This window comes from Lepus europaeus, chromosome 5, assembly GCF_033115175.1.
Source record: "Lepus europaeus isolate LE1 chromosome 5, mLepTim1.pri, whole genome shotgun sequence".
Lineage (NCBI taxonomy): Eukaryota > Metazoa > Chordata > Mammalia > Lagomorpha > Leporidae > Lepus > Lepus europaeus.
In genome coordinates this window covers 85,123,028-85,148,537 of record NC_084831.1, presented here as the reverse complement: position 1 = coordinate 85,148,537, position 25,510 = coordinate 85,123,028, and the positions used below count along the sequence as shown (strand labels likewise).

Below are 25,510 nucleotides of genomic sequence, written 5' to 3'. Positions count from 1 at the left end.
TTTATTAAAAAGAATATCTAGGGGCCGGTGCTGTGGCGCAGCAGGTTAATGCCCTAGCCTGAAGCGCTGGCATCCCATATGGGTGTCAGTTTGAGACCCAGCTGCTCTACTTCCTGTCCGGCTCTCTACTGTGGCATGGGAAGGCACAAGAAGATGACTCAAGTCCTTGGGCCCCTGCACCCACATGGGAGACCTGGAGGAGGCTCCTGGCTTTGGATCGGTGCTGCTCTGGCCATTGCGGCCAATTGGAGAGTGAACCAAAGGATGGAAGACCTCTCTCTGTCTCTCTCTCTGCCTCTCCTCTTTCTGTGTAACTCTGACTTTCAAGTAAAATAAATAAATCTTTTTTTAAAAAAAGAATATCTATATAAATGTCCATATCATTTAACAATTATCTTTTGACTAGGCAATATATTTATTTAGTTAAAGGAGTATGATGTGTAAAAATATGTACTATATATTAAATCTCTTCCATCCACACAGTTACATGGTTCTCATCTCTACTTTCTCCCAGGTCTCTAACCTGGTATGCCCTTTTTGGTATAATCTTCCACTGTTTTTGCAAATAAGAAAATTTAATGTTATTTTTCTATTTTTTAAACATAAATTATGTCATACTATGTTTATTTTTAAAATATTTATTTGAAAGAGAGAGAGAAAAAAAAGCGGGAGAGAGACAGAGAGTCCATCTGCTGGTTCATTCTCCAAATAACCACAATAGTCAGGGCTGGGCCAGGAACCAGGAACTCCGTCCTTGTCTGCCACCCTTTCTGCCACATGAGTGGCAGAGACCCAAGTACTTGAACCTTTTCCCTGCCACATTAGCAGGGAGCTGGATCAGAAGCAGGGTATATGGGACTTGAACCGGCACCCATATGGGATGCTGGCAGTGCAGGAGGTGGCTTTACCCACTATACCACAACACTGGCCCCAGTCGTTATATATATTCTTGCCAATGGTTGATTTCTTTGTCAGTCTTTAATTTCAGCCATTGTTTTGTGTATATGTGTGTGTGTATGTGTGTGTATAGTGATTTCTTTGTTATTTCATTTGGTATTACTCTGATGAGCATTAACATTAAGGATCTTTTCATATGTTTTCCGGCCATTTGGAAGTTTTGTTAAGTGTTCCTTGATGTCTTTTATACATTTTTAAATTATGTTATTTCTTTTTAGCCAATAGTATATAGAAGTTTTTTATATATTCTGGATAAGAATCTTTTGTCAAGTATATAGATGTATCCAAATCTCTTCTCAGTCTGTGGCTTGAGTTTTTACTTTCTTAAGGAATTTTTTATGAAAGGAAGTTTTTAATTTTAAACAATGCTTGTATAAACTTTTTTATATATGTCCTTCTATACACACGTATGTATGTATCTGTGAGTATATGCCAAGAGTGAAAAATAATTGTTATAGGGTATGTATAGTTTCAACTTTAGAAAATAGCATGGTTTTTCAAAATGGTTATATTACCAAATGCCTTTTAGTATTCATAGGAGCATCTATCTTACAATGAAAGTACATTAGAAAATGTTAATAACTTGACAAAAATTTATGATGCAAAAATATTAGGAATTTACTTCAGACAATTCTTGTTAAACTATAGTATTCCTGGTCACTGTTACACAATAAAACAAGCAAAAGATAGCCAGATGCTATTAAAGGATTTTAAAACAGTGATTGTTTTCTATATAGCTACTTAAGCCTTGCTTTAACTCAACAAGCTATTTTTTTCCTAAATGAGATTTAATTAGTTATTCTTCTCTTTTTAACTGTTGTGTGAACTTAGCCCATAAAAATAAATTAAATCCATTCTATTTATTTTTTATACATTTTCATGACTTATACAGGTTTTACATCTGGATTGAATAAAGATGGAATTGAAGAAAAATTACAAGGTTAGATGCATTTCCTTCTAAAAAAAATCAATGAAAAAGGCCAGCTGTTATGAAAATAAAAATAAGTCTCTTTTATTTTTTAAAAAGGAAACTTGTCTACAGAAAAAAAGTGTGAATTTTCTTTTTCAAACATAAAGCTTGTCATATGAATTTTTCTGATGTAATCTATCAGAATATTTTCCTTTGGTTAACGTCTTAACTATTTATTTGCTTTTTGTTTTTATCTACTTATTCAACAGACAGAGACAGAAAGTTCCCATTCACTGTTTTACTCCTTATATACCCACAATACCCATGGCTGGGCTAGGCAGAAGCTAGGAGCATGTGTGTGGCAGGGACCCAACTATTCGAGCTATTACCTGTTGCCTCCCCTGGGTGCTCATTGGCAAGAAGCTGAAATCTGGGGCCAGAGTCAGGACTTGAACCTAGTTACTCCTATTTGGGTGTGGGCATCTTAATAAGTGTCAACTGCTAGGGCAAGTGCCTACCTCTGCTTTTTCTTTTTAAAATGATCTTGGTCTTTAGGGCCAGCACTGTGGCACAGTGGGTTAAAGCTCTGGCCTGATGCACTGGCATCCCATATGGGCGCCAGTTCTGGTCCTGGCTGCTTCACTTTTAATCCAGCTCTCTTCTATGGCCTGGGAGAGCAGTAGAAGATGGCCCAAGTCCTTGGGCCCCTGCACCCACGTGGGACACCTGGAAGAAGCTTCTGGCTCCTGGCTTCAGATCAGTGCAGCTCTGGCTGTTGCGGCCATCTGGGGAGTGAACCAGCGGATGGAAGACCTCTCTGTCTCTACCTCTCTCTGTAACTCTGTCTTTCAAATAAATAAAATAAATCTTTTTAAAAAAAATGATTTTGGTCTTTGAAACTGTTGCCTATTGGTGCAAATTCTTTATTTTTCTTTTCTAGTTTAATTTTAATTAAAAATATAAGCCTAGCTTATAGACTTCTTATTCCGTTAATGACTTAGATTTACCTGTCTTAAAGTAACAACATATTGTTAAACATTTATTAAGATTAGAAATTGCTACCTCTTTCTTGTGTTGAGATTATCTTCCAGTAAAAGAAAAAATGATGAACTAAAAATATGCAGGCACTTTTAATATATTCTTACATATTTATAGAAAAATAAAAATACAGAGATAAGGATGCAACAGTGAAATTCTCTTGTTACTTTCCCCCTCTTTTACTTGGCTCTCACCAGATTTGCTATCTTGCTCCTCTTTAAATGTACCAAGCTTTTTCCCACTTCTCTGTTCCTTATTGTTGGAAAGCTTTTTAAATCTCTTGCATGGCTAGCACCTTCATTTCATTCAGGTCTCTGTTCAGAGTTCATATACTATCTTATTTAAATTCACTTTTACCAAGAGGAAGACAAATTTGTTTCTATTGTACTGTTACTGTTTTCCTTGTTTAGAAAAAGTCATGTCTTTACTTTAAAAATTGGAAAAAGTTGGGGCCAGTGCTGTGGCACAGTAGGTTAATCCTCCGCCTGTGGTGCCGGCATCCCATATGGGTGCCGGTTCTAGTCCCGATGCTCCTCTTCCAGTCCAGCTCTCTGCTGTGGCCTGGGATAGCAGTAAAAGGTGGCCTAATTGCTTGGGCCCCTGCACCAACATGGGAGACCAGGAAGAAGCACCTGGCTCCTGGCTTTGAATCAGCGCAGCTCTGGCCATTATGGTCATTTGGGGAGTGAACCAACGGAAGGAAGACCTTTCTTTCTGTCTCTCTCACTGTTTGTAACTCTACCTGTCAAATAAATAAATAAAATCTTAAAAATTGGAAAAAACATACTTTATATTATAAAGGTAGCATAGATCAAAAATAATTATTATATTTAGTTAAAAGCTTAAAAACCTACCCCATCATTCTCTAGGGGTTTTTCTTAGGTTTATTTTTTTCCTAGTACCTTTGAATAAAAATTTTATATTTGTGATCTGATTGCTTTTTTAGTAAAATATAGTTTCCATAGAATAAGAATCTTTTATGATTCACTGCTATAAACCTAGAGTTTAATGTTCAACATGAAATATAGTAAGTATTCATCATTGATGGATCAGCTGACAGAATAGTAGCTGTTGAACTGACTTAACAGTGGGTAACTAAAAAAATCAGAGAAAAACTAGTTCATTAAGCTAAAGTATTTCTGAAAGGACCCTGCCTTCTATGGGTTTAAATTTTTTAAAATTTATTTTTGTTTTATTTGAAAGCACGGGGGGGGGGGGGGAGAGAGAGAGAGCGAGCGAGCACAAGAGAGAGTGCACTTCCATCCACTGGTTCACTCCCAAAATTTACAAAACAACCAGGGCAAGATCAGGCTGAAGTCTGGAGGCCAGAACTCAGTCTGGGTCTTCCACATGGGTGGCAGGGATCTAAGTACTTGGGCCTGCATTTACTGTCTCCCAGGGTATGTGTTATCAAGAAGCTAGATCAGAAGCAGAGTAGTCAGGACTCAGAGCCAGGCACTCTGATGTGGGAGTGAACCTTCCCAAGTGGTTATGTAAACACTGCAACAAACACCTATCTTAGGATCTTTTTGTAAGCAAATGTTTAGTATTGAACAGGTTGTATTCCCACTGGCTGCTGTGAAGTACCTCACATCTCCTAGGCTGTAGCATGGGATAGAGGGAGAACTATAAGCATCAGACTACAATTTCTGTGATCTTCATCAATTAGTGATTCTATTCAGAAGTTCCTTCCAGGTACCAATGGTGGCATACTCAGAGAGACGGAAGTAAATATTAAACATCAGCCGAAACAGTTTTAAGTGATTGCCTCCAGAAAGTGGCAAATGAGGAAGAGGGAAGAAACTAATGTTTTTTGGGACACTCTTAAAAGCCTATTTGGCTTGTCATAGTTTATGCATTTATCTCTCAGATAGAAATTTAAAGAAAAAGCAAACTGTTATCATAATGAAAGACAGTCAGCAAAGCAGTTACTTAGACCTGGAGCAAGTTACTTAGTTTACTGACCTATATATGAAAATATTAATGTCGATCTTATTGTGTTACTTTGAGGATTAAATAAGATATTACATGAAATATCATTTAAAATGTTCCAAGTTACTTTCATTACTTATTGAATATAATTTTTAATACTGATGTTGTTGTTACTATTAGAAAATCTTTTTAGCATATTAGTTGGCCTTTTAATGAATTTTTTTTCTTATCACTTAAGTAGGGATTGTGGTTCTTTCTAGAACAATTATAAAGAAACACATTAGCATATTTAATAATAAATTTATTCTTCCTTGCTTTCTTATCTTACTAGAATTAAAATGTATTTTCTATAATTGAACAGAATTATGTTTGAAGAATCTGAATGATTTATCATCGCTGGACTTGATAAAGATGGATGAAGATGTTAATTTCAAACCAACTGGTAATTTTTCTATAATTATTAGCAAATTTAATGATTGCTTACTGAAGAATAAATTAAAAATATGTTCTACAATTTTGATGATAAAATTTTAATGATGGTAAAACTAAATTGTAATTCCACTCTAAAGAAGGTGTCATCATGTTTAGCTGCAAGGCATAATACATTTACTTGAGTTCTGTATATGAAAAGTATGGAGCTTATTTTTGACAGTCACAAAATTTGTCTTCATTGATTCTGGTGATTTTTAGCAGAGGATTGAAATGCTTGAATCTTGGGTTGCTTTATACCTGTTGTAATTAATAGGTATCTTTTTGTTAATTCTTAAATATTCAAACATTGGATATCTGGATGGTTACTTAGGCTCCTGTAGGGGAAGAAATATAAATTTCCCTCCTACTCATTTTAGACCCATTAGCTGGGTCTCTTTAACAAAAAACTAACAAGATTAAGCATAGCAATTTATCTAATGACATGAGATCTTTCAAAATAAAGACCCAAAGAAGTGGTTAATTATGGTTGTTTTATCATTAAGTTTGATGGAGGGTGGCAAGTCAGGAATATGGGACAAAGAGATGTGAGCTAAGTGTAACAAACTGAGGGAAACTTAGCAAGCTAAATCTCATTCAGATTCCTGTCTGTGTCCTTTGTCTTTGGAGATAATGATAGAGTTTTCTTCCAGATTTAGGGGAGATTTTATGACCTACTCCCAGGGGAAGATCAGATAGTCCTTCTTAAACATGACAGTTCTCAAATTCCTTCAGCTCAAAATATTTATGTCAAAATGCAGTATTTTGGAGTAAAGTTTCCTGAACCTTGCCACTCCTTTTCTCTTTTCTCTCTTTCTCTCTCCACCCCTGCCATTTTAATTGAGTATACTAAATGAAGGGAATAATGTTTTGTAGTTTTTAGCACTAATGATTAGAAATGTTTTTCAGAAAGATGCTGACTTAATTCTTTCAATTAATCCTTTTAAAAAGGTACTTTATAAAAAAAAGGTACTTTATCAAGTTAAAGTTGGGAAATATAGAAAAGTGTTTTTGAAATTCAGAATCTATTAAACTTTTAGCATGAATCCTTCAATATTTAACGTATTTTTTGTATACTTTCAACCATACTATAGATATGTATGATTTGGGGTCATGATTTTTATTTCTACTGGATATAAGGTTTTTTAAAAATTTGAAAGCAATTTACTGCCCAGACTCTCAGCCCATATATCAATAACATTTCCCCCTACTTTTCTGATTATTACTCTGATAACCCTAATGTTATTTGTGAGAATTGCCTCCTATGTATTCTAGGATGTCTCACTAGAGAAGGCATGAGAATCACTAATATACCTTCTTCCTCTGTTCTTGGGTACTTTCACTTTCATCAAGAATCTTGTATCCACTATCATTTTTTTCCCCTGTGATACTTTTTGAATCCACTGATACCATTCTTTCTGCTTTTTAAAGAAGTTTATTTATTTTTGTATACTTGAAAGGTAGGGGGATTGGGGGAGAGGGGGAGGAGAGGAGAGAGAGGGAGGGAGGGAGGGAGAAAGAGAGGGAGAGAGAGAGAGTCTTCTGTTTGCTAGGGGAGGGAGGGGGGAGAGAGAATAAGAAGAAGAAGGAAGGGAGGGAGGGAGGGAGGGAGGGAGGGAGGGAGGAAGGAAGGAAGGAAGGAAGGAAGGAAGGAAGGAAAAAGAAGGAAGGAAGGGAGGAAGGGAGGAAATGAAACCTGTTTGCTGGTTCACTCTCCAGATGCCCACACAGCTAAGGGGGCTAGGCTGAAGCCAGGAGCCAGGAACTCCGTCCAGGTCTCTCATGCGGGTGTCAGAGATTCAAGCACTTAAGCCATCACCTGCTGCCCTCCCAGAATGTGTATTATTGGAAAGCTAGATCAGAAATGGAGGCAGGACTTGATCCCAGAGACTCCAGTATGGGATGCCAGCATCCCAACCAGCAGCTTAATCCACTGTGCCACATTACTCATCCCTCCTTCTGTCTTCAAACATACCTAACAAATGATCTATATGTGTGTTTTCTTCTTTGTCAGTCATCAGTGAATGCTACCTGATTGATTTTTCTCTTTAGCACTCTACTATTTTGGTTCTTCAGTTTTTTGAATCAATCCTCCTATTGACCTGTTTCACTTACTATGGGCTTCTTGAAGTTTCACATGTAGGAAACTTTATCCCAAATTTATGCTCCTTCTTTGGAAAAACAATTTACCTTCACAGGTGTAGCTATATGTAAATGAATTCAAAATTGTAGTTTTGACACTGGTCTCCTGCATTTCCTGCAAAATTTTTTATTACAGATCTTTACTTAGATATACGATATGAAACTTGATACCCAGAATCATGTTAATTTGGCCTGGGATACTGTAAAGTGGAGTGACAATAGAATCTGGATCCCAAATACCTGGATTTCAGTCCCAGTTCTACTAGTTGATACATGTGACCTTTATGCTAAGTTTACCTTAGTTTTTTCATCTGAAAAACAAGAACATATTAGGTGTCCTATTTACCTCCTTGTATTGTTATGATCAAATGGAATAATGAATTTAAAGAATTTTACTGTAACAGTTATTGTTGCTATTTTTATCCAAGGCTATGAAAATTTCCTTTATTTGCCTGTTTTTCTCATTAGCATTTTTGCTAAGCCTAAGATGATCATAAAATACTTGATATTCTTGGTTTCTCTTTCATTTTTAGTCATTCCATATCTAGGCAATCATCAGATACCAAAAGGACAGTCTGATATTAAGCTAAAAATATTTCTTGTCACATACTAGGATGATGATTCTTAGAGTTGACTACTTGCTGTCAAAATCAATTGAGAGTACTGTTATGTTAAAAATACAGTTAAATGATGGGGCTGGCATTGTGATGCAGCAGGTTAAATCACCGTTTGTGACACCTGCACCCCATATCTGATGCCGTTCAAGTCCTAGCTGCTTCCTTTCTTCTCCAGCTCCCTAGTAATGTGTCTGGGAAAGCAGAGAATTATCGCCCAAGTACTTGGGCCCCACCACATATGGAGACTAGGATGGAATTTCAGGCTCATGGCTTTGACTTGAACCAGCCGAGGTCATCGTGGCCATTTGGGGAGTGAACCAGTGGATAAAAGATTCTCTCTCTCTCTCCTTTCCTCTCTTTCTCTCTTTTTCTTTCCTTCTCTCTGTCACTCTGTCTTTCAAATAAATAAATCTTAAAATACAATTAATCCCATTCTAGATCTGCAAACCTCAATTTTTAGAAGTAAAACCTGAAAATTTTTATTTTTAATCCCTTTGCATTCAAGCCCTCTCATATAAATATTGCATCAGTTCTTGATACTTTATAGAAGATATTTGTATTTCATTTAGTTTTTTTTTTGTTGCCTTCAGCAGAAGGATTGTTTCATAATTACTTCGCTTACCATTAATGTAGGTGGAAGTTTCTTACATAGTATTTCCAATGAATTCTTTTTTATGACTTACTGTTTCTTTATGTTACTAATATTTATCCCTTTGATTTTTGTTTTTACATTGAAATCCTTTGTATATTCCAATAATTCTGCTTAATACAATTTTTGTTTTCTGGTTTGTGGTCCATAATACTTGTATATCTAGATTTTTTTCATCAGTTCATATCAAGGTTTTTAATTCTTTCTGGTAATGTGTGTTGGGAGAAGGGCTCAAAAGACCAAGGCTTGTTGTAAATTTAAGAAAGATTACCGTCCTTAAAATAGATAATAACTGCAAGACTCTGGGAGAGTGGTTAAATTGGGATATAGATCTGTGAGTGAAAGGGAGAGAGGGAAGGTGGGGAGGGAAGAAAAATGGAAGGAAAGAAGGTAAATCTTAGTGAACAGTGCAATCATAAGAAGATTTGGCAAAGCTGACTGAAAATCTTCAAACCAAAATTACCTGCCAGGCAACTACTTTATCTAATAGGTCAAGCTTAGTATCCCTGCCATGCACAGCCATTGATTGGGAGCATCTCATGAAATTGTGATCTTGTTTGGAATTCCATAGTGATGGATTCAGAGCACAACAGCTGGGGCAGTAAGTCACCAAATGAGAAATATATTTTCATGGCCTCCATGTACTCTCTCCACAACTCAACTTTATAGCCTTTACTTTGAAATATCCTGAATTTGTTACTATGAGAATATGTAACATTCAACATATTGATAGTAAGTTAACTCTTTATTTCCTCTCTTTAGTTGCAAATCTTTTTTTATTTATTTCCATTCTCCTGCTTTGATTAATTTTATTCATGGTTTCCTTCCTAGCTTATTTTTTTAAACTTACCTAAGAAAACTTCATCCTTGCTAGTAAGCCAGCAAGTGTCAGATATTATCTTAAAACCTTTCATTTTCATTATGTTAATTCATAAATATGTAGAGTTTGAAGGCCATCCTTAAAAATACTCTAAACGTGGCCGGTGCCGCGGCTCAATAGGCTAATCCTCCGCCTGTGGCGTCGGCACACCGGGTTCTAGTCCCGGTCGGGGCACCAGATTCTGTCCCGGTTGCCCCTCTTCCAGGCCAGCTCTCTGCTGTGGCCAGGGAGTGCAGTGGAGGATGACCCAAGTGCTTGGGCCCTGCACCCGCATGGGAGACCAGGAGAAGCACCCGGCTCCTGCCTTCGGATCAGCGCGATGTGCCGGCCGCAGCACGTCAGCTGCAGTGGCCATTGGAGGGTGAACCAACGGCAAAGGAAGACCTTTCTCGCTGTCTCTCTCTCTCTCTCTCACTGTCCACTCTGCCTGTCAAAAAAAAAAATACTCTAAACGTATGGGGTGGCACTGTGACACAGCAGGTAAAGCCACTGCCTGCATATGGGCTCTGGTTCAAATCCTGGCTGCTCCTCTTCCGATCCAGCTCTCTACTAAGGCCTGGGAAAGCAGTAGAAGATGGCTCAAGTGCTTGGGTCCCTGCACCTGCATGGGAGACCTGGAAGAAGCTTGTGGCTCCTGGCTTTGGATTGTTTTGGCAATTTGGGGAGTGAACCAGCAGATGGAAGACCTCTCTATCTCTCCCTCTGCCTTATTGAATAAATAAATAAATAAATCTTTCAAAAAAAATACCCTAAAGGCATGCTAGTTCCCTAACATCTCACATACTTTTCTCAGAAACTCCTTTTTATGACTCACCATTTTACTCATAATTATAATATATAATAATATATATATTATATATATTATATATAATATATATATAATATATATTATATTATATTATATAATATAATATATTATATAATATATATATATATATATATATATATTCAACAGGCTCCTGATTAAGAAAGTAGCCTTACAGCTGGCGTATCTCCTTTTTACTTTCTGATGGCTAGGTCTATCTGTTGTACCATGTCCTTGATTTCTAGTACTCAGTTGGAATGCCATAGATGTTGACACATACATAAATGTTAGCCCTTTCCTTGAGGAATGATATGCCACTTTCCTCTCACAGCTGTTTTCTGTGTATGCTCACAGGGCTTAAAATTCTTTGGAATGTTTCTAGATAACTTATAGTTGAATCCAGTAATGTCTTACATGAATTCCATTCCATCAATTACTCTCCTCCACTCCACCCATCTCCCATCCCCAACCAATCTGCTACTATATTCAGAAACAGTTTATTTTCAAGCAAGTTTAATTAAAATATTGCTCAAGAATCTTAAGTGGTCCTCTCTCATTTTAGAAGTCGGTTCCAAAGTCTAAACTTCTTTTAAAAAAAAAAAAAAAGATTTATTTTATTTATTTGAAAGGCAGAGTTACAGAGAAAAGAGAAAGAAAGAAAGAAAGAGAAAGAGAAAGGGACATTTTCCATCTATTGGTTCACTCCTCAGATGGCCACAAGGCCTGGGCTGGCCCAGGCTGAACCAGGAGCAGCTTCTTCTGGGCTGGACTTGGACCATCCTCAGTTGCTTTTTCAGGTGTATTAGCAGGGAGCTGGATTGGAAGTGGAGCAGCTGGGACTCCAACCAGTGCCCATATGAGATGCCGGCATTGCAGGTAGAGGTTTAATCTGTTAAGTCACAACACCGGCCCCTAAACCTTTTTAAATAGCATTTCAAGACCCTGTCATGTCTCTGTCAGGTTTTAGTAATAAAAGTAGACAACATTTATTAAACACTGGGCACTATGCCAAGTACTATATATGTATTTTTGAATTGCATTTAATCTTCTTCAAAAAAAACTTCACATTGCCTTAAGAAATTGGTAAAATAATTTGTATGTGATCATCTACTAACATGATAAATGAAGAAACAAGAATTCTAACCAAGTCTGACCAGTTTCCTCCCTACTTAAGTTTATATGTAAATGTTACCATTCACTGGATTTTGTTAATGATTTCCCATGTGGTTATCTCTCTAACCAATTTATAAATTCTGAAGATTGTGTCTTCTACATTTTTTTTTGGTGCGTTTTTTGTGCCTGGTATCATTAAAGACATGAAGTAGATATTAAGGAAGTGTTTGTTAAACTGATTAAAAAACAACTTCTTTCAGCTAATGGAAGGAATGTTTTTATTCTCATAGAGGCAGGAAGATTGATGGCTTGGTATTATATTACATTTGACACAGTGAAGAAATTTCATAAAATCAATGGAAGAGAAACTTTATCAGATCTGGTAAATTAATTTTCACTAGAAAATAAGTAAAGACATAGTATAAAATAATATTGGTGAAACAACAATATTATATCTCATATAATTTAAGAATGAGCAGAAAGGAAAGCATTATTATAATACTTATATCTTCCCTAGTATACCTCTGAAAATATTATATTTTCAGTTCTATTTCATCATAGCTAAGAAAATTTACATACATACCCAAAGTAGCTATGGCAACTACCTTACAACATACACAATAATGCTGATTATCTTGGCAGTGTAATATGTGCAAAAGATCCCAGACAATGTGACTTGATAGATTAGGATATCTGCCATCAGTGAAGGACAAGGACTTGCAGCATATGTGCCATATATTGGCAGTAATTCTAAGTCTTTTGCATCCAAATATCAATAGCAGTGGAAATAGAATAGTATTGATAGTAACCCAGAAAAAAGAGCTGATAATAGAGAAATGGAGAATAGTAGGAACAACTTTGTGACTGCAGTAATGGACAGATCAGATGCATATTGTTGATGCCTGGTAACTGCATTGATCCTTTCTCCTTTTCTTGGAGACATGAATATGAAACAATATATTTATAAAAGAAAATATTTGTTCTGAAATTTTAACCATTCATTTTTGTGGAAAATATTGAGATAAGATTATTATACCTAAAACTGCACAATAGAATTCCAGTTATTAAGGAGTCATGTGAGCAAAAATTGATGAAAAGCTGAAAGTTTCTATTTTCATATAAATATTATGCTTAAGAATAAGTTAAGAGCCTGAAATAAGTAATACAAACTTTAATACATCACATCTTGACTTCAGCAAGTATGTGACAATTAGAGCAACTGTTAGTTCCATTTTACAGATGTGGGAAACAAAAGTACAAAGTGCCATGTCCAGCTACCAGCACAACAAGGCTCTAGAATGCAAGTTTATTAATGTCTAAAGCATTCTTTCCATTACTAAATAAGCCTCAATTGGGATAATCATTTGGAAACTATAGCAGGATGAATAACAGAATCAACAAGAACAATTATTTATTGAGTGCTTATTACTGTGCAGTAGGCACTGGACTACTTTAAATTTTGTCTTGTTAATCTTTACAGTCTTATTGGTATAGCCCTAGTATCTAACCACATTATATGTCACAGTTATCTGACATTTGTCAGTGAATAAATGAATCTTTAAACATACAAAATGTGTAAGATTTTAACTCTGTTAGGTTAATTAATAAAACTATGATGGCCCAAGGCAGCACAAAAAATATTTTCAAAGAAAGAGAATGACAAGAAAGAAGTAAAAAATGTACTTTTCATTAAATGAATAAATGCTGAAATTTTATAGGTCACAATGATAGCCAGCTGCAAGGAATTTCTAGATATACAGTTAAGAATAAGTGAAAAGAAAACACTGAATACTTTGAACAAAGATCCAAATCGGATAACTATCAGGTACAGAAATTATGTATGTTTTAAATAATTTTAAGATGTTTTATTTAGTTAAATAATGCTAAAGCTTTTGTCCTATGTTTCTGTTTACAGATTTCCAATGGAAGGAAGGATTAAAACCAGAGAAATGAAAGTAAACTGGTAAAGAAAATTTTTAAATGTTTTAAAATACTAAATATTGGATCATGATTCATATTTATGTTTTTCTTTTTTAGTTTTAAAACACTTTAAATTTTAAAAATTTTTTTACTTTATTTATTTGAAAGCTGAGTTATAGAGAGAGTTAGAGAGAAAGAGAGAGAAAAAGAGAGAGAGAGAGAGATCTTCCATCTGCTGGTTCACTCCCCAAATGACCGCAATGGCCGGAGCAGGACTGATCTGAAGCCAAGAGCCAGGAGCTTTCTCCAGGTCTCCCATGTGGGTACAAGGACCCAAGGACTTGGGCCATCCCATGCTGCTTTCCCAGGCACATTAGCAGGGATTGGAAATGGAGCATCTGGGACTCGAACCAGTGCCCATTAGGGATCCCGGTGCTACAGGCTGGAGCTTTTACCTGCTGCATTGCAGCATCAGCCCAGAATTTTTTATATTTAATACAACAATAACATATTCATGTAAATGGAGTCAGAATGTAGGTGTGAAATTAAATTTTAAAAAAACATTTATTTATTTATTTATTTGAAAGTCAGAGTTACAGAGACGCAGAGGTAGAACAAGAGAGAGATTTCCTCCAACTGCTGGTTCACTCCCCAAATGGCCGCAACGGCCAAAGCTGGGCCCATCCGAAGCCAGGAGCCAGGAGCTTCTTCCCAGTCTCCCAGAGTGCAGGGACCCAAGAACTTGGGCCATCTTCCACTGCTTTCCCAAGCCATCAGTAGGGAGCTGTCTTGGAATTGGAGCAGCCGGGATGCAAACCAGTGCCCTTATGGGATGCTCGCAGCACAGGCAGGATCTTAACCTACTATGCCACAACACTGGCCTCTGTGAAATTAATTTCTAAGAAATCTCAGATTTTAAATTAAAATTGGTAAATTGTGAGTACTTTTTTTTTTTTAATCAACAAACATTTGTTGAAAGTGTATTCTATTGAGGCAAGATGATCTGCTTCTTATGCTTCTCATCATCAGGATAGTTCAAGTTACCCTGAGTGAGAACCATGCATATAAAAATAATGAAAACACATATAGTGAATGTCTACTGTATGGTGATAGCATTCTGGAAAAGACAAATAGTGTAAGCAAAAACATGAGTGAAGGAATGTGTATAATGTATATATTGTGAATGACTCTTCTGCCAAGACTGGGAAGTGTGTACAGAGGAGTAGTAATTGGATGAGTAAACTAAAATTATTCTGAAACCTGTGACTTTTACCCAGTTTGCAATTACAAATACAATGATATTCTTTTCTATTCTACTAAGTGCTTGGTTTTCTGAGTACTTAGCTTCTAATAGAACCTTTTGATTTAAGTGTTCCAAGTTATGATGAAATAATAGTTTTATATTGCTCAGTAAAACATGTTAGCCAAATAATTTTTTCCTCCTTAGCTAGAGGAAGTCATTCTTTCTTTGGGATCCTTCCTAACGTCTCATTGAATTTTATATCCCTAATACCTTCACACTGTTGTATGTAATTTGTCTGGTGAATCTATAGCCTGTATCACAGAAGTTAATATTCTGTTCCTTAACTGTATTTCTCAGAAACTTGAATATCCCCAGGGAGCATAGGAAATTTCTTATAGCCCAGTGTTTTCATTTCACAAATTAAGTGAGTGATGACCAGATATTACTATATGGGCAACTGAGCTAAAACTAGAACCTGGAGTTCTTGATTCTCTCAATTTTTTTTGCAGTATACTCTGTTTCTTCGTTATTGAGTCAATTTAAATCAAGATAATCTTTTGGGAATACTTTCTTTACAATTTCAATGCTTCCATTACTTTGCCTTAAATTGGAAAATACATTCTTCTGATTGAGGCTGTCACATTTAAAAATTAATGGCTTCATACATATCATAATTTAGATTGCCATTATCATTTCCCACTTTTGTGCATGTTATTTAAGCTTAGCCAAAAACAGAGAGAAAAAGTATGTAATTGGAGGGAAGGGGATTTTTATTAATACAAATATGTTTTCAGTTGTTCCAAGGTGATGATGGCTCATAGTTGCCACTTTCATGGCTTTCTCATATCCCTGTTGCTTTGCAGAATTTTAGGTCTGTTATTCAAGTAGATGGTAATCATATTTAAAAAAATTTTAAATTGTCCAAGTTTCTGTTCTTTCAATTTAAGACTTAAAAAAATTTTGTTTTTTTTTTTTTTAAGATTTATTTACTTGAAAGTCAGAGTTACACAGAGAGAAGGAGAGGCAGTGAGAGAGAGAGAGGTCTTCCAACCGCTGGTTCACTCCCCAGATGGCCTCAATGGCCAGAGCTGTATTTATCCAAAGCCAGGAGCCAGGAGCTTCTTCCGGGTCTCCCACACGGGTACAGGTACCCAAGAGCTTGGGCCATCTTCTACTGCTTTCCCAGGCCATAGCAGAGAGCTGGATCGGAAGTGAAGCAGCTGGGACTCGAACTGGTGCCCATATGGAATACCGGCACTGCAGGCTGCAGCTTTACCCACTACACCACAGTGCCGGCCACTTTTTATGCTTTTAACCCTTATGCCTTCCCTTTTCAGCACTAGTTCTGCTTTCTTTAACTGGTTTTTTTCATAGAGCTCATAGAATGTGAAATACAGTCATGATACCAAGCCTTTGCCTGCTTAACTCAAAAATCTAACCTTTTTGTTTAAACCAAGATAATCTGATCATTGTTGAAACTAATCGCCACTGAATCAATACCTATCTCATTAATCCTTACAATAATGACTTAGTTGTTACTTAACTGCCAAATAATTCTGCCCCATTAGTTGAGATGACAGGAGTGCTCAACCTCACCTGAGGCTGTGAAGCTTCTATTTCTGCTGAGGACAGGCTCAAGAAGGTAAGATTACAGGACATCAATGCTCACCTTATCTTGGTGGTGGAAAGAAACAGAAAGCCCTGCTCTGGTTCTGTACCTACTGAAATACATTCCCATTTTCCTTCTCATCCCTTTTTATTTCTGCATTTTATAATAAGGCTTCTGACAGGAAATATGATGTTGAAAAGAGTCCTATTTATTAAAAGAAATATTACTGAGGGGCCGGTGCTGTGGAGCAGTGAGTTAAAGCCCTGGCCTAAAGCACCAGCATCCCATATGGGCTCCAGTTCTAGTTCAGGCTGCTCCTATTCCTATCCAGCTCTCTGCTATGGCCTGAGAAAGCAGTACAAGATGGCCCACGTCCTTGAGCCCCTGCACCCACGTGGGAGACCTAGAGGAAGCTCCTGGCTCCTGGCCTTTGGATAGGCTCAGCTCCAGCCATTGCAGCCATCTGGGGAGTGAACCAGTGGATGGAAGACCTCTCTCTCTGTTTCTACCTGTCTCTGTAACTCTGACTTTCAAATAAATGAAATCTTTAAAAAAAGAAATATTACTGTTAGATATATTAGTTCAAAAGTCTTACTCCAGAAACTTTGTGTATAACCCACATTTGTGCTTCACAAGTTTTATTTACCCATTATCTAAAAGTATCTCATCGACATTTTCCCATCAGTTTTATCTTTATTAATAAACCATGCAGCTTTAAACACATTTTGATTGCTTTTTTCTATTTTTATATATCCTCTTCTAAAACTAAACCATTAGATGTAACTATTGTATTATATCTGTTTGAACACCTGACTAGTTTTTGTCTTACCAAGAGATGTCTCTTACCCAAGAGAGTAACATATATCCAGTAATTTTAGTTAGAACCATGGGTAATTTTCATATCAATATATGGTTAGATTAAGTAAATAGTAGAGACAGATAACAAAGAACCTAGGCTATAGTAGGCATAATAGGACCTTTGCACCCCTCTTACAACACTCTCCCAAATTTTATAGTCAAGCAAGTGCTAGTTTCAGAGAACAAACTAATACCATCTTTCATATATTGAACAAAATATTCAGCACTGAACTCTATGACTGGCCTACTTTATTAAACAGATAACCAGCAGGTAGCTTAATACATATTTAGTAGGCACTTAATAAATATTAATAATGCAAATTGTATTATTTTCCTATAATGCCTTGGAAAGAAACAGTAGAGCTGAAAGGCAGATGTGTATTGGAGGAGAATATGGTAATTTTAGATGTATTGAGATTAAAGTAACAGTATAAGTAAGTTCTGAGGGAGAAAATGAGATTTGGGGGAGGAAAATTGAGTGAATAAAGAAAAATAGGAAAAGGACTGAATTTTTAAGGCTGGGGGAAAATATCAACGATAATGCAACATATGCATGATGGAGTATCTCAGAAATCAAGACCGAGAGGAATTTTAAGAAAGAATACTTCCAACAGTGATGTCAAATATTGTGAGATAATAACTTTTAACAGAAAATAATGAAATTTGTCTTTTCTCTAGTCTTATTCAGGCTCAACTAGGATGCATTCCCTTTCAAGATTTTGCTTTGACACAAGATACAGCGAAAATTTTCAGAACTGGCTCACGAATTACAAGATGTATGTTAACAGGGATAGTATATTTTCAATACTTTTCTAGTAAACTGTTATGTTGATTTTAATTTTGGAAACTTTTTCTTTTTAGGGTTATCCGATTTTGTGGCTGCTCAGGAAAACAAGTTTACCATCCTACTGAATAGTTTAATTTTAGCTAAATGTTTTCGGTGTAAACTTTGGGAAAACTCTCTGCATGTTTCCAAACAGCTGGATAAAATTGGTAGGTACTGAATATGGGCAGGAAGCTTGGCAATGTCTTGAAATATATTTCGTATTTCACTGTTAGGAACATTACTCTATGGTGATTATAGACCTCTAAGAAAAACACACATTTCTAGGCCTAAATGATATTTGTACTTTACTTCTGAAAATCTTTCATTTGCTCCTGTTTAAAGAATTCCATTTGAAATCAACTGAATAGTGCATGAGAAAATTAATAATAATTAATGCCCTCATTTTAAAATTTGTTCTCAATACCAAGGGTGAAATTTTTAAAAAGTATTTTTTTATTTTGAAAGTCAGAGTTAGAGAGAGAGAGAGAGGGAGAGACAGAGAGAGATCTTTCATCAGCTGGTTGACTCCCCAGATGGCCATAATGGCCAGGACTGGGCCAGCCTGAAGCCAGGAGCCAGGAGCCTCATCCTGGTCTCTCATGTGGGTGAGCTGGCCCAAATACTTGGGCCATCTTCTACTGCTTTTCCCAGGCCATAAGCAAGGAGCTGCATCAGAAGTGGAGCAGCTGGATGAATGGGCACTCATATGGGATGCCAGTATCACAGGTAGTGGCTTTACACATTATGCCACAGCACCAGCTCCAAGGGTGAAATTTTATTATAGTAATTAGTTAACTGTGATATTGTGTTTCACTTTTACTTTATTTGAGGGGGAAAGAGAGAGTACACTTCCAGCTGCTAGTTCAATCCTCCAATGCCTGCAATAACAGACTAGGATGGGACTGAAGCTGGGAGTCAGAAACACGATCCAGGTCTCCCATGTGGGTGACAAGGACCTAGCTGTTTGAACAATTATCTGCTGCATTAACAGAGAGTGGAATCAGGAGCTAGAATGAACTTGAATGAACACAGGCCCTTCAATATGGGATATGAACATCTTAACCAACAGGTCAAATTTCAGCCCCTCTCTTCTACTTTTATGACTGATCTCAATGACACAGTCCAGAGCTAGCAGTCTGACCAATCTTAATTAATTTCAGAAAATTATATCACTTATTTGTATCATTACCCTTACTCTATTTTCAATAACAGTAGGATATGAAAACTGATCTTCGTAAAGATTCTGTAGATAAGAGATTGCTTGATGACTTCTTGCCTGTTGGGTATGCACTGAAAAACTATTGGGTATCATTTGCAAAGACTGGGATCTGACTAAAGGACACCGACAGTTTGCAGTTTGGTACTCCTGACTTTGTGACTCTCCTCCATCTTAGATAGTTAGAGTTCTAAAACAGGCCTATTATTCCATGATTGACAGCCTTGTTAGTTTTACTATTTATATGCATGTTCCCCAACATGCATTAAAAATTATATAATGAATCTTTAGAAATTGTCTGGTTATTCTTTTGCACATGTATCTCTTAATGGTTTTTAGAGGAAGTTGTACTTTTTATTTCCATGAAATTTGAAATCAGTGGGGTGTTAGACCCCACCAAATAGCTGGTAGGAAGCAAGACTTTTGATTTGGCAAGGTGGTTTCATACAATAGTTAAGAAAATAGCAACTTACAGAAAATCTTGAAATTAGGTTAAATGATTACAAATCCATGTCATTATTATTGTAAAGGCTATTCGGGGCCGGCACCATGGCTCACTTGGTTAATCCTCAGTCTGCGGCGCCGGCATCCCATATGGGTGCCGGGTTCTAGTCCTGGTTGCTCCTCTTTCAGTCCAGCTCTCTGTTGTGGCCCAGGAGGGCAGTGGGGGATGGACCAAGTGCTTGGGCCCCTGTACCCACATGGGAGACCAGCAAGAAACACCTGGCTCCTGGCTTCAGATCGGTGCAGCGCCAGCCGTAGTGGCCATTTGGGGAGTGAACCAATGGAAGGAAGACGTTTCTCCGTGTCTCTCTCTCACTGTCTATAATTCTACATGTCAAATAAAAAAAAAAAAAAAAGAAAAGGATAGTCTTTCTGACTTCCTAAACTATGTCGGTTTAGGCATCCATTGCATTTCGTCTCTTCCAGATTAGCAAACACTAACCTGTTTTTATACATATTCAGTACAGTACAGCTAAACAGAAAAAAGCAAATATTGCCCAGAAAACATTACATAATAGAAAAGTATGAAAGTCCAAACAAAAAAAGCAAGTTTTTATTGACTTTCATTAAAAAATAATGAATGCAAATTGATTTTGAACAGTGACTATAATTTAAAAGATTCGAAAGAGCAAAATTTTGAGAGAAACTTGAAATGTGCAACCAGAAGCTATGTCAAGAATGAGTAAGAGAAATTCTCAAGAATAGTTATAGATGTGAATATGGAAACAAAGATATCATATCTTCACCATTAATACATGTGCCTTAGACAGATGGAATTTTGTATTCTTGACACTATCTTCTATTGCAGGATTTTGATAAATTTTTTCATAAGAGTATACAAATTTTAAATTCTATCTTGTGAAGCATAAGGAAAACAGAAAAGATCTAAATATGTAAATAAACTTGGTATATTTAAAGAACAATATAAAATCAGTCAACAGGAGGAAGTAGTAGGAAATTAGGTGGAAGAGATAGGCTAAGGACAAGTCATTATAGGCAAGGAAATTTATCCCTAGTAATGGAATTATCACATTCCTCTAAATGCAATGGAAAAATATTGAAAGTTTTAGACAATAAAAATAAAATTATATGATTCAGTTCAGAAACAGAACTATATTTTTTAAAGATTTACTTATTTATTTCAAAGGCAGAATTACAGAGAGTTAGAGGCAGAGAGGGAGAAAGAGGTCTCCCATCCACTAGTTTACTCTCCAGAGGGCCGCAATGGCCGGAGCTGTGCTGATCCAAAGCCAGGAGCCAGGGACTTCTTCTGGGTCTCCTGTGCTGGTGCAGGGGCCCAAGGACTTGGGTCATCTTCTACTGCTTTCCCAGGCCATAGCAGAGAGCTGGATTGGAATTGAAGCAGTGTGGACTCAAACCAGCATCCATAAGGGATGCGAGCACTGCAGGCAGTGGCTTTACCCACTGTGCCACAGTGCTGGCCCCCAGAACTATATTTCTAAAACAAACGCACAGAGTCATAGCTTCATGAATAATATTCCCATCTGTGAAATATGTGGTCTTTCTCTCAAACGTTAAATATAAAAGTACACATCTCTTGGTGCTCACCCTATGGAAAACATACAAGAGTACTTCAGAATGTTTATGAAAAAATGGAACTAAAAGATAAATTTATTTTGAGGTGTGTTTTTGGCTAGTGGTAAAGATCCCAGTTAGGACACACATCCCACATCAGAGTACCCAGCTTCAGCTCCTGATTCCAGCTTCCTGCTAATGCAGACCCTGGGAAGTAGCAGTGATGGCTTCAGTAGTTGAGTTCCTACCATCCATATAAGGAGACCTGGATTGGGTTGCCAACTCCTGATTTTGGCTCTGGCCCAACTCTGGCAATTTTAGGCATTCGAGTAGTGACCCAGCAGGTGGGGATGTTTGCTCTCTGTCTCTCAAATAACAATTAAAAAAAAAAAAAGTTTATCTTGATGTAAAAATTTTGGAACTCAAGCATACAAAGAGTCTTCAGAGAGTTTATGGAAATGTATATTATGAAAAAACAATCATGCATTTCAGATTTTTTTGCACCAAAATATATTTTTAATCTCATTTTCTGTAAAGTTTTTGAAGTTTCCTCTTATAGTAAAACTATAAGGATTGAGTCATCCAGTGGTCCATAGAATTCCTCTTTCTTTTATAAAGTATGCATCTTATTTCAATTTAAAAAAATAAATACAAATAGGTGAATGATGTCACAACTCAAAATAAATCTGTTTGTGTTGCTAAACCAACACACCTGAAGCTTGGCATATTATAAAGAAAAGTTGACCTAGCTCACAGTTATGGAGATTTAAGAGCTTAGCATCAGCATTCTCTGTGGTGTGTGCCTTATAGCAATGGCATGACAATTGTGGGATCACTTGTGGTAGAGTTGACATGGTAAGAAAGAAATGCTTTTTTAACAACCCATTCTCTTAGGAACTATTGTCAGACCAGCCTATTTCTCAAGACCAGTGTTAATCTATTTATGAGTGTGGAGCCTTCAATGACACAATTACCTTCCACTAGGTCCTACCTCTTAAAATGTTACACCACATAAACACCACTACACTGAGCACCCAGCCTCTGGCACACATTCAGACCACATCCAAGCCAAAGTAGTTATTTGATTGAATCTTTATCTTTTTTATTAAAGTTATTAAATAAGTATAGATTTTATTTAAAGTAGATTGTTTTAAAAATTATTGGTTGATTACTTTTCCATAGGTATAACACTGTCAAATGTCATGGTAAATGCAGGTTTGACTTCCTTTAAAAAAATAGAAGAAACAGATGCAAGAGAACTTGAACTGGTATTTAATATTCACTTATTCCTGATGTTACTTGAATTCTATCTAAATTCCTAACTTTTTTATTTTTATTTCTACTAAAATTATTTCCCTTTTCATAGTCATAAGTATTTTATCTTACCAAAGTTTTAGGTGATAAATATTATATTAAAGCTATTTATTTAAAAACCTATTACTAAAATAATCCTAAGTGTTGTACAAATCTAATGATGTAATTGTGTTTAGGTTTTAAATAGACATCCTCCATTTGGAACTCAGATAAAAGAAACTGTAATGTATTTACCAAAATATGAACTTGAAGTGAAGCAGGTAAATATTTTTGTTTCCTAAATATTTTGAGTGTCTTTTCATAACTAGGGTTAGAGCTGAGTGTGAGTAATATGGTTAATTTTTAACACTTGTTATTCCTCTTCTTTTTTGAAGATTGCAAGGTATGATGATACCATTGCGGAAATATTAGTGACCATCATATTAAGAAACTTTGAACAGCTGCAAACTAAAAGAACAGCACCAGATTCTCACTCTGCTACCTTGATCATAGGTGATGCAGATAATCAAGTAGTTTTTAAGTACAAAATTATGTAAGTATGGAAGTTCTGATATTTTATTTTATTTATAAGCATATGCTGTAAAAGAAAATTTCCACTGAAAAAAAAGAGTAATAAGACCACTTTGGTATCAATGTAACTATATTTTCCTGGGACTATATTGGGACAGTTCCTGTGTTTATTAATAAAGGTATTAACATTGGGTCTGTTGTTTAGATTGTTATGTTAATGTTCAAATTAATAAAATATGAAGTCTGTTGTTAAAGTCTGAAACAAGTGAATAAATAACTATTAGGAGGCCTTTTTGCTGATGTTCTCCAGTCAATCATGGTTTTACTACCCTTTGGACAGTCTTCCTCCTACTCATCTCAACGTGTATCTTTATTTCCAAATAAAATTCCAACAGGCCACCATAGCTCCATTGTAGGATCCATGCAACCAGATCATATATATAAAGGAAATATCCTCTGTTACACCTAGTTCTCTAACATGCTGTTCTCTCATTTTTACTTAAACTTTTTTTCCAAATATGATTTTCTTCTAGGATGCCATAAGAAAATTCTACAATTATCAGCTATAGCTTTTGAACACTTAGTAGGAATCAAATATTAAATCATTTAATATTTATATGAGACAGGGCCTATCATCATCCACACTTTGTAGAGGAGGTAATTGAGAAAGAGAGAACATTATCACTTTGGCCAAGGTCATGTAGCTAGTTAGATTTTAATCCAAGCACTTCAACTTCAGAGGCCTGTGCTTCTAACCAAATTACTATACTTAAAGTTGAGAAATGACAGTGACTCTGAAATGGGAATCTTTTATTGTTGTCAATAGACTAGAGGATACCTTCATGCGTGGTTCCTAATGTTACTACAGTGATTAATGGCATACCAGTTTCACTGGTAACTGCACTCCAATAACTAGAGAATATGCATTGTATGTATCTTTGGTGTCTGTGACTGCCAAATCCCAAATCTCATGATAGCCCTGAATATATGAGGCGATTTAAAATAAGTTCAGTCATAAAATTGGTTGCTAGTTTGTGTGATGTTATTGGGTACAAATGATTTCAAATCAATTTAAAAGATACTATTGAAATAGTTCTCTCCAGTTATTGTAACTTATGTATAGTGAGTTTACAGAAGTAGTGAATTTATGAACAAGCTCATGTGTTTTCTTTATACCATCTATATATGCCAGGTGAACTTTAAATGAGTTAATGTAACTTGTAATCTGCAACATGAGCGATCTTCAAAATGTTTATGGAAAATGAATATTATGAAAATATTATGCATGGATTAAAATACTTCACTAAAATAAACTTATCTTTTGATTCTATTTTTTCATGAACTTTTTAAAAAAGTTTCTTTTCACCCACTCAAAAGGCAGAACAACAGAGAGAAAAGGGGATGGCGGAGGGAGAAAGAAATCCTACATCCGCTGGTTTACTCTTTAAATGCCCAAAACAGCAAGGGCTGAGCCAGGCTGAAGTCAAAAGCCTGGAACTCCATCTGGGTCTCCCACAAGGGTGGCAGGGACCCAAACACTTGAGTTATCATCTCCTGCCTCCCAGGATATGTTAGCAGGAAGCTGAATTGGAAGCAGAGTATCTAGGACTTGAATCAGCACTCTGATATGGGATGTAGGCATGCCAAGCAGTGGCCTAACCCACTGTACCACAATGTCCACCTCACCACAAATCTTTTGAAGTTCCCTTATAGTTATGAAAATTGTAGTTGGAATAGTTTACTATGAGAGAGGAGCAATTAGACCTTGAAAATTAATATATTACTTCATTTTATATTTGGTTCAATGAATTTTACATTACTGTTTTTCAGGGATTCTGTTTTGCTAAAAACTGGAAATTGGACTAAAAAGATTGATGTGAAGAGAGCTCTTAAATCTGAAGATCTTAGCATAAATCTAATTAGTTCTGATTTTGGTAAGTTAATTGAAGTAATGAGGACATCAATGTATATGATATCACTTAAAATTATTTCCTTTATGCTCAAACATAAAAATAACAAAACTGATATTATATAAAAATAATATATTTAGATAACATTAATGAACTTTAAAAGAAGTTTAAGTATTTAGATATATAATAAATAGCATGAACCAGGACAGTATAATTGAAATTTATCTGCTTATAGGTATTTTAATCTTCCTAAATAGTTACATTTCAGTTATTGTAGGAACATTAATTTTTACTTTTTATTTTTTAAAAAGATTTATTTATTTGAAGGCCAGAGTTACAGAGAGAAACAGAGATAAAACTTCCATGTTCTGATTGACTCCCCAAATGGCCGCAATGGCCAGGACTGGGCCAGGCTGAAGCCAGGAGCCAGAAGCTTCATTTGGCTTTCTCATATGGATGGCAAGGGCCAACATTTGGGCCATTTTTTGCTGATTTCCCAGGCCCATTAACAAGGAACTGGATCAGAATTGGAACAATCAGGACTCAAACAGGT

General features: G+C 36.1%; 1 protein-coding gene across 1 annotated transcript in view; it reads left to right on the top strand.

Annotated features, from left to right (window-relative positions):
* Positions 1 to 25,510, top strand: part of HFM1 (helicase for meiosis 1) — a 114,357-nt gene that overhangs the window by 39,181 nt on the left and 49,666 nt on the right. Inside the window, exons 18-28 of the mRNA XM_062193435.1 lie at positions 1,850 to 1,897; positions 5,199 to 5,279; positions 11,802 to 11,893; positions 13,230 to 13,336; positions 13,427 to 13,474; positions 17,820 to 17,917; positions 18,003 to 18,134; positions 22,406 to 22,491; positions 22,714 to 22,797; positions 22,912 to 23,069; positions 24,878 to 24,981. Coding sequence (XP_062049419.1) covers positions 1,850 to 1,897; positions 5,199 to 5,279; positions 11,802 to 11,893; positions 13,230 to 13,336; positions 13,427 to 13,474; positions 17,820 to 17,917; positions 18,003 to 18,134; positions 22,406 to 22,491; positions 22,714 to 22,797; positions 22,912 to 23,069; positions 24,878 to 24,981 — 1,038 coding nt within the window. The remainder of the gene's footprint in view (positions 1 to 1,849; positions 1,898 to 5,198; positions 5,280 to 11,801; positions 11,894 to 13,229; positions 13,337 to 13,426; positions 13,475 to 17,819; positions 17,918 to 18,002; positions 18,135 to 22,405; positions 22,492 to 22,713; positions 22,798 to 22,911; positions 23,070 to 24,877; positions 24,982 to 25,510) is intronic.